Consider the following 9,797-nt stretch of genomic DNA (forward strand, 5'->3'; position numbering starts at 1 on the left):
GAATCCCAAGTGGGAGTTTGGAAATACTGGGGAGTTTATGACCCTTTGTGTGGAAGCATGGTAATTTGCATATGGAACTTGAATCGAAATTACTAAAGATTCTCAAGACACTAATATATTGCCTATATGCCAACATATAATATACACTCTCGTTTAGATCATCAAAAGACTAATTCATAGATACTAAACATGGAAGGATTACATATAGGTAAGATGACGGAAACGAGTGGTTCCATCACAAGCCGGCATAAAGATTATACAATATAACGACAACATACACAATGACCTGAAGGATATGTGTGTTCATTCAAAGAAAGGTTTTCCTATTAATTAATTAGAGAATAGTCAATTTTTGGGCATTGTGTGTCTTTCCTAAGGGTGAATGAGGTGTGAGTTTTCTCTGCTTGCATTCCTTTGAGCAATAAAACCAGTGATATCAGCCTTAGTTGCCATGGAACTGAGGTGTTACGCATTTCAGGGGAAGGGTCCATAGGTCCTCATATGGCTTGTTAACTGAGGGGGGTTACAGAGTATTTGTTAAATATAGCTAACAAAATATATATTGTGTGTTTGATTGGTCCAGACGCTATAACTCCATATCAAATTTTCGTTACAACAACACTTACTATATTATCGCAGCAGATTTTATTGTGCCTCGATTTGAGTGGAAAATGAAATCATCCTCGACTGTGGGAGCACTTGTTTTTTTAGGAGTCTAACTTGCAAGCACCAGACCTCTGATTCGTCAAACCTGCTTTCTTGCAATCTAGCATTAGGAAATGTAGTGGAGTAAAAGTGAAAGTTGGCAGAAATATAAAAACTCACAGTACAGATTCTCCCAAAAAAATACTTAAGTACTGTAACAAAGTATTATTACTTTGTTACATTACATCTAGTGGATGACCGATATAATGCCAAGGCCGATATATCGGCCGATATTTGACATTTTTCAAACATCGGCCAATGTGTTTGAGGAACGACTCTTATTTTGACAGCGCTGAGAACGGCAGCACCTGAGCTTAACAGTTTTTTTAAATAGGGACAGAAGTCTGTCTAATCAGATAGATTGTTAAAAGGAGGAATTAGAAGGTATACAAAAAGTATTATAATGATTGCTTTTATATTATTAGTAATAACAAAGGATAACATAATACTTTCTCGTTTACCGTCAGCATTCAGCAAATATGCATTTATATCATTTAAACAGATCTTTGAATGTCTAATAAACATTTAATTTCACAAACCTTGCAGACTTAGTTGGATCCAGCTGTGAGAGCTTATAAAGTATGCATTTGTATCCTGCATGATCGCGTGTTCTCTGTGTGACGTTTGGTCTGTGCCAATTGAATGCTGGCAGAAGGAGAGTTCAGCTGCACTGGAGGCCCACGATCGACAAACTTTAAACTCATGATTTCAAACTATGCTGCACTTTATCCATTTGCCCACTGTCATGTTCATGTCATTTTCAATGTGTGCGTTTTCAAAGTAAAATGAGTGTTACCTTGACATTATTTGGAAAAAAAAAATAATCCCAATGCACACACACTTCCTAGATTACTGAGAGCCCTGTTGGTTACAGTGTTTATTTCCTTTTTATTTATATATATTTCTAAATATTTCTTTATTTGTGAAAAATACTGTAATACGATTACAGAATCAAGTAGTTGTCATCTAATGTATAAGTATGTTTATTTTACACATTTATCATTTTTAAATTATTTCAAATTTCTTAAATATTATTTAGAATAAATAAAAATGATATATCAGCTTTCTTTTGGCCATCGGCCACCCTGCTCTCTAAGATATCGGCGTCAGCTGTCAAAAAACCAATATCGGTCGACCACTAATTACATCACTGTTTCCCAGTGTAGACCTCTTCAGTGATTATAATGGGATTTTTTTTGTACATAACACAGTGACCTTGTGCTAGACTGTAGTCATTGACCGCTTCAGTGATGGGGATGTTCTTTTTCTCACTATATTATTCCCATTTTTATTAATAGTTTTGTTCTTCGTGCTACTAAGAATCTTGTGACAAGATGTTTCCCCACACATAAAATTTTTTGTACTCTTTTAATCAGCATCTTTTAACGTTTGTTACTCTAGTTTTTGCGGTTTGATCTGCACTGTAGGAACTAGTCAGATCCCCATTGGTGGTTCTTTGGCTGATTTAGCATGTTGAAAGTGCTGGTCAGCTTAAGAAAAAGGTGCACAAGAAAACCAAACTACTGTTACCTGCTGGTATAGAGTTTTTTTTTTTCCTTTCTCACGCAGATGCAGAATTTTGGCCAGTATGCAGGTGACACGATTCGACACCACAGGCGGCTTTTGACACCCCTAGTTCTTTGATGTTGGTTTGTTGTGTTGGGGCCTTCAGACAAGACTTCATATTGAATTCAAATTAAACTTGTGGCTTTATTTGTAAGGTATCTTTATGTTTGGAGGCTGGGAGGTGATTTATTTTGTGTTTGAGCTGTAAAGTTTGTTTGCTCTGGAAATAGTAGTCTCATGGGGTTGGCTAGCTTAGTTGCAGCGTCTCAGTTTTACTTTGAGTTTGGATCGTGAGCACTGGTGCATCACAAGGAAAACTGCACATTTACAGTATCGCCAAGTTCACCAGTCAAGTGTGAAATTGCTCTTCTGTCAGCCTGTGACCCCAATATGACTGAAAGTCTGTGATCCTGCTCCTCTCTCACAAACTTACGAAAATGTCCAGTCAACAGCTCCCATTATCTGTAATGAGAGGCCAGTGACAGTCTGTGAGGGAAGCATTTTTCAGTTCTAGATTTAGACACGTCCTGCTTTTAGAAGATATGAAACTTTTCCATCTACATTGACAAGATGGATACAAAGTACTAACATTTTAAATTATAGCTATACTGTAAGGAAGGAGATTTGATCTGAACCTACGCATTCTGATCTTCTCATTCAGCATACTTTTACATCCAAAAGCGACTGATAGTTCAGCATTTACACAATGCAGGATTAAATGCTCTGCTCTTCATTCGAATGACGGGCTGATGATGATCATATACCTACAATACATAATTCTTCATGATCTTGCTAAGCAGGCTGTCTTCCATCATTACCTAACGCCAGGTTTGATTTACGTGTTAATTCCCATCGTTGCCACGGGAACAAGTTGCCTAGGTTGTCTTGAAAGAATTGTCGATGGTAGATTTTACCCTCTGGTTTTACACAGCCAGCTCTGATGAAATAAATTTTCTCTGTAGGAGAACCTGATGACAGAGACCAGTCCAAACTGGAGATGAAGATATGGGACCCAGAGTGTCCGCTGACCAACAAACAGATTGACCAGTTTCTTGTGATTGCTCGGTATGTTTTTGATGCTTTCAAGATTTTAGCTATGCCTTATTAAAAAATCAAACATGCATTTTAAATACTTTTAAAACTGTGATTTTTAACTGTTATGCTTCAGGGAGAAGATTATACATTGGACAGAATTCTGGAGAAGTAAATGCACTGAAATTTGATTAATATTACCATGAACTATATATTGATTTTGTGTTTTTTAAATTTTTTTTTTTATAAAAAAACCCCAGCTGACTTGTCTCTACAGTTTGTATGGTTTCTGAATATCTTTAGAGTTTAAATTGTTTCATGGCTTTGCCAGCCAATAAGTCTCTGCACAAAACACATTGTGATCCAAATATTGATTGTTTATAGCAAAAGGGACATTATATTTTAAATATACCCAATTTAATTGACTTGAAAGCTTATAAACTGGAATCCGATCAAATCAGGAAATCTGTATCGATACCTAGCTGTTACAGATAAATTTGCACTAAACAATTGCATATTTATTATAACATAGAATGGCTTTATGGTATTTAGTCTATTAACATATGAAAGCACAAACTGCTAAATATAAAAAATGTCTGTAATTTGGTCTATTTCATAACTCCCTTACATTACATTAAATTGGCCTATATGTCTACATTAATAATATAAGAAGATTCTTTATAAATATGCAACATTTCTGCCACAATACCACAGTTACTTTTACTACAGTAAATACAAATTTTGGTGATTTGTGGATTGAAAATTATTCTTACTGCATTGTTGTCGCACAATGTTTCTCCTGTTTTCCACGTTAGTGTTGTTGAGAATGTCAGCGCTGTTTCATCTGCCTTTGACATCTGTGGTTTGTTTGGAAACCTCTGCTGCAAACTCAAACGCTTCTCATGGTGCTGTTTAGTGGTCTCGTGATCGAGATCAGTCAGCGAGTAAACGCATTTGTTCTGTGCTCGCTCTGCGGTGTCTTTAGACAGAGCTAAAAACGGTCCGTGCAGCGCGGTTCAAACGAGTCGCGCTCTACCGATTTTGCTCACAAATTTTTGCTCACTCAGTGTTTATTTATTTTACAGTGGGGTAATTTTGGTGCAGTAGCACGAGATAGCTTGATTTCAAACTTTGGATTGAATAGAAAATGACAAGTAAGCAGTCAGTAATAAAATAAGAACAAATAAAGAAATTAATAATGATAGCACAAATAAAAAATAACGACATTCCTTCGAATTAAATTGCTTTTTAGTTTTTCAGGTAGGTCTAACAGTAGGGTTAAAATAGTTCACTCTTTTTTTTTTTTTTTTTTTTTTACCAATTATCCAAATAATGTTTAGTCCTAGAAAGCTATTATTATCAGAACATGTGAGCATAACATAGCGGTTAGCAGATCAATGAATGAGAGGGCAGCGTTACCAGAGTTGCCCATATACCACACCATATTACAACACAGTAGGGCTATTGCAGACAGAAACAATACTGTACTACATCGATGTTTCCTATCGGCTCAATTTTTAAGTGGACTTTGCTGTTCCGATGAGCATGAACGGTATAAAATTGGAGCGCTGAGCGGAGCGCACAGGCATAGAGCGGGATAACGGATAATACACAGAGCGTCACACCCATAGGGTCACACCACGTGAAAGTGAAACCTGAGCGGTGAACTAATTTTCGGCAGCCGAAATTTCGGTGCATCTCTAATTATTGGCGACATCAGAAATGGATATTATATAATAGATGCTTTTTTTGAACATTTTAGCAATTTAAAAATATAAAAAAAATATATTTTTAATATTATAACCGCGTCACCCCGGTTGGGAAACACTGATATAGACTATTTAATTTTGGACACCCCTGGTGTAATGTGTCAAAGCATATTTTAGCACTTTCATGTGCCATATTTACACACAATTTTGACATGAGCTGCTTGCTTGCTTGCTAAAGATTTGATAAAAGACTGAAGTGCATCAAGAATAATTTTGGAATTCAATCATGAAATGCCTAAAGATTCTCACCCCTAGCAGAAAAATGTTTTTGAAAGGCGCTATGGGGGAAAGAAGAACAGTTTAAACTGAATTGTTATATGTGGTGCTGTTGAAAAAACAGAAATGATACAGTTAGAGGAGCAAAGCAAAGAACGACACTTCAAATGAAGGGATGGAAGAGTAGCAGCAGAGATGAGGTGATGTGAGGCTGAGCGATGGGAAGATTGGACCAGCTGAGAGGGTTTGATTTGGAGCGTGCTGCTTCTTGACCAAACTTAAACATTTGATCCGTTCATTCAGATACAAGGGTACTCATTTGTATGGGGCTGGAGTGAGAGCTTTGGTGTTAGGGTGTGAATGCAAGGAAAAGCTGTTTTCTATTGCTCTGAGAAATGGGATTTCTTTACTCTGGGGCTTTACTTCTCAAAATGGAATGAACAACAACTGCACTTCTACTGAGCCACTTTATAGCACACAATAAGAATCACTTGTTCAAGAACACCAAATAGTCTCATAGAGATCGACTTGGTGGGGTGGTTTAAATGGTGCACTGGTTTTCTCTTACTCTTTGTTTCCCTTTCTGTCTTTAAGCAGTCATCGATAGTGATTGATTTGTGCTGTGATTAATAGATAGAAGAGGCGGATTCAAAACGTTTAAAACATCATCGACCATTGCAAGGTTCGAATATCTAATTCAGCTTGTCTGGCTGATTCTGCATTCATTCTGTACAGGTAGTTTTAAAGATTTACTAACTATTGAAATGTCAAGTGGTCTAGGTGTTGTATAATTATTCATAAAATTGTGAAAATGATAGGTTACATTTTTAACACCTTGTCAAATGTCCAAAGGTGCATGTTGCCAGATACCCATTTACAGAATGAGGAAAATGACTACAGATAAAGATCAGGAATTGCAGATCATGAAAAAGGGCTACATTTCTCTCTTTCCGATTAAACTCATTGTTTTATTAAACTTTATTTTATTTGGGTAAACACAACTTTAAACACAACTTAAGCATAAAAGTTAAGAAGATGGATTCATACTGGAGAAGAACTGTAGTCTAATGATTTCCCATCTTTAGTTTCCTCGTCGGGTTCAAAAACCAAAAGAAAGGCAGAGAAACCAGCCACTAAAAATACATAGCCTCAGGATACCTCAGGATGTTAATTTAAATGTTCTTCATAACACCAGCTGTCAGCCTAGAACACCTCTGTGTTCATTTTTATACTCTGCTCACCCTCGCATAGATGCGGGCCAAAAGTGGGGGCTCGGCCAGCTTTATATTAAGATTTCTTAAATTCTTTGCACCCGTTTCATGCACGTTCCCTTGCGCTCAGCAGGTGCTCATGAATAATCATGAGCGTCTGCATGCGAATCTAGACGTATCACGCTCAAAATAAATATTCCATAAATTCCGACCACTTAAAGAATTAAGACAAGAGCTGTATCTTCAGTACGACGCCTCCTTATGGTTTTTGACATCTTAAATAACCTGTGTTTTATTTCAGCTTCCTTGGAAGTCGCTGACCAGCATCATTGAGTATTATTACATGTGGAAAACCACAGACAGATATGTTCAGCAGGTGAGCAGCATTTTTAGTTTAAAGCTGTACTTTTGATAGATTTTCTTTAATTATCTGGAAATCTCTTTCTCTGTTTGCTCTGACTGTCTTTGATCTCGCTTTAAGCTTAATATTGATCATTTTGTACAGAAACGACTGAAGGCAGCTGAAGCAGAGAGCAAACTGAAGCAAGTCTACATCCCTACATAGTGAGTTTTAGCATCTGTAAAATACCAGCTCTACACCATCATTTCAATCGTCCTTTATATTAGGATCAGTCTCAACTGCTTCTCCAGTGACTGCTTGTCATCGGATTTAGATTTGGCATGTTTATAAACCTCTTGTAAAAGATTATAGTGTGAAATCTCATTTGCTTTTTGCCTCACAGCAACAAACCCAATCCCAACCAGATCTCCGTCAGTAACGGCAAAATGGCTACTGTGAATGGTGCAGCAGGAACAGGCAGTTTCCACACAGCCGGAGGCGGCCGCGCATGTGAGAGTTGTTTTGGTGAGTAAAGACCCTCTTCGCCTAATTACAGTCAACACAGCCATCCAATCAATTCGCTGCTTCTCCCGGAGGGCATGTCACATCTCCTGTAATCAATGGGGCTGGATACTGCATTTTCACCCTTTTATCTTCCAATCAGGTCAGTCAAAGGTGCCGCATCACAATCTATGTGATCAGCAATGATTAGTCTGGATCAATATCGCCTTTTAGTAATGAACTCACAGTGGGGGAGCATAAAGTGAATTTAAATTGAACCTAATCCTTTCATTGTGTAGGGCCCTATGAAATCCATTTAATTTGTTTCCAAATTCCGTTTTTTCCATTTTAATTTTTCTGAATTCAGTGTTTTTTGTTTTTTTTTGTTCAAGTTGATGGTTTTCCGTTTTAATGGTTAAATTAAATTGTATTCATCAAAAAGCATATCTAATTAAATAAATCATGAAACTTACTAAGTACTTAAACACTAATTTAATAAAGGTTTGAACAAAAATGAAATTTTTAAGACCCTATGAAATGTGTTTTATTTTTCTGCTAATTAAATTATGGTAATTTATTTTTCTGGTAAATAAAACATGTTTTAATAATTTTATTAGTAGTAGTAGTACTGTCATTACATTAAGTAATAGTTCTATCACGGTTTCTTCAAGTTAAACCAAACTTTTATTTTGACAGGTTGCTGTGAAGACCTTTTGGTTTCTTTTTGTATATGATAAGACGATAGTTTTACTCAAAAGAAACGGAAAAAATGCTCATGAATTGACTCTCAGAGCAGTTCTAGAGATGTTCACGTACTCCTATATTGAGGCGGCAGAGGCTGAATACACCGTAAGGGTCTCGTGCGCGTCTGTGCCATTCATTCACACAGACACACAGAACATGCAGGATTCATATTTAAATGGTATTTTTGCTGCTTAATATTTCACAGACATTAGTCCATATTGCATTTTGATTTAAGTATACTGAACTACTTTTGACGAATCCATCCAAAATGTGGAAAATCCGTAATGTTCCACGTTATACAGTAAATTCCATTTTTATGACTGGAGACCATTTTTATGATCCGTCCTCGTTTCCGCCGAAATCATTGGGCCCTAATTGTGTTGTAGTACATTGCTTTATATTTTTCTTTAGTTAGCAATTATGTTTTCATGAAGGCTGCCTGTTCTTTTAGACAAACTTAGGTATACAGAATTAATTGAATGGGAATGAGATTTTCCTGAACAAGAATGACACGTCACAGGCATAATTACACCTTTTAGTGCATTTCATATTAGTGGCTTGTTCATTTTTCTTCTCTGTTTACAGCCGCACAGTCTGCTCAGTGGTACTCGTGGGGTCCTCCTAACATGCAGTGTCGCCTTTGTGTGTCCTGTTGGATGTACTGGAAAAAGTATGGTGGCCTAAAGATGCCAAGCAGAGCTGAAGGGGAAGAGGAAAAAACGCCTCCAAGCCCTGCACCCAATGTAAGTACTGTTCTGACGGTGTAGATGTGCATTGAGCTATTGGTTTAGCTAATATATAGAACTACATTGAAAAAGTGCTACCATAGTACCAATATCACTTGTAAATAATTACATTTTGGCTTTGGGAGGCAAAATTTCAGAGCAAAAACACATTGTGATTGGCGCATACCATTTATCCTGGTTGCAAATGAAAAGAGGTCAGGGAGGCATCAGGAGTCATCTCAAATCTTTAAGAAAACCATGATATTCCCTCTCACTTTTTGCTGTTTTCCCGCTGTACATCTTTTTTTTGGTTGTATTTCCATTTTTTTCCTGTATCCATCCCTAACTTGCTTCATTGTCTGTCTCTCCACAGGAGATGCGTTCTCGTGGCCATGGCGCCCGTCAGTCTTCCCACATGGTTCCGATAAGGAACAGCGGCAGCCCCAAATCCTCCATGAAGACTAAGCAGGCGTTCCTCCTGCAGGCCACGCGCCTCACCAAGCTGGCGCGTCACATGTGCCGTGATCTCATCAGGCTGCGCCGGGCCGCGCGCCGCCCCTTTGTGCCCATTAACTGTGGTGCCATAAAGGCGGAGTGTAAGAGCTCTTTAAATTCCTAACTTTAGCCTCGTGTGCAAACACACCCACCACCCACACTGTCCCACCCGCTCTGTTCCCCGACCACACCTGTCCACATCTCGCTGTCATTCCTCCCCTCCATCTTCTGTCTCGTACTGTTTTTATTATTATTATAATTATTGTTATTATATTTTATTTTGGTTTTTGTATTCTCCCCACCCCATTTCCAATAAAGACTGCCTGTCCTCCATATTTTGCGTTTCAATCATCTTTTCAGTTCAAATTCACTTTTCCCCCCACACTTGTTAACTTGGGTTAAGGGTTTTATGATGTTGCTTAAATTGAACATAAGCGCATTTTTTAGCACTTCTCTCAGTTTGTTGAAGAGAGTTTTGTATGCACACATCACA

The 9,797-nt window shown here is 37.6% G+C and overlaps 1 protein-coding gene across 1 annotated transcript in view; it reads left to right on the top strand.

Moving 5' to 3' along the window:
• Nucleotides 1-9,797, top strand: part of LOC107550031 (metastasis-associated protein MTA3-like) — a 42,835-nt gene that overhangs the window by 23,505 nt on the left and 9,533 nt on the right. Inside the window, exons 7-13 of the mRNA XM_016231243.1 lie at nucleotides 3,234-3,336; nucleotides 3,440-3,480; nucleotides 6,781-6,875; nucleotides 7,005-7,063; nucleotides 7,243-7,364; nucleotides 8,670-8,827; nucleotides 9,183-9,405. Of these exons, the coding sequence (XP_016086729.1) occupies nucleotides 3,234-3,336; nucleotides 3,440-3,480; nucleotides 6,781-6,875; nucleotides 7,005-7,063; nucleotides 7,243-7,364; nucleotides 8,670-8,827; nucleotides 9,183-9,405 (801 nt within the window). The remainder of the gene's footprint in view (nucleotides 1-3,233; nucleotides 3,337-3,439; nucleotides 3,481-6,780; nucleotides 6,876-7,004; nucleotides 7,064-7,242; nucleotides 7,365-8,669; nucleotides 8,828-9,182; nucleotides 9,406-9,797) is intronic.

Source organism: Sinocyclocheilus grahami, unplaced genomic scaffold, assembly GCF_001515645.1.
Source record: "Sinocyclocheilus grahami isolate Dianchi unplaced genomic scaffold, SAMN03320097.WGS_v1.1 scaffold386.1, whole genome shotgun sequence".
In the NCBI taxonomy this organism is placed as follows: Eukaryota; Metazoa; Chordata; class Actinopteri; order Cypriniformes; family Cyprinidae; genus Sinocyclocheilus; species Sinocyclocheilus grahami.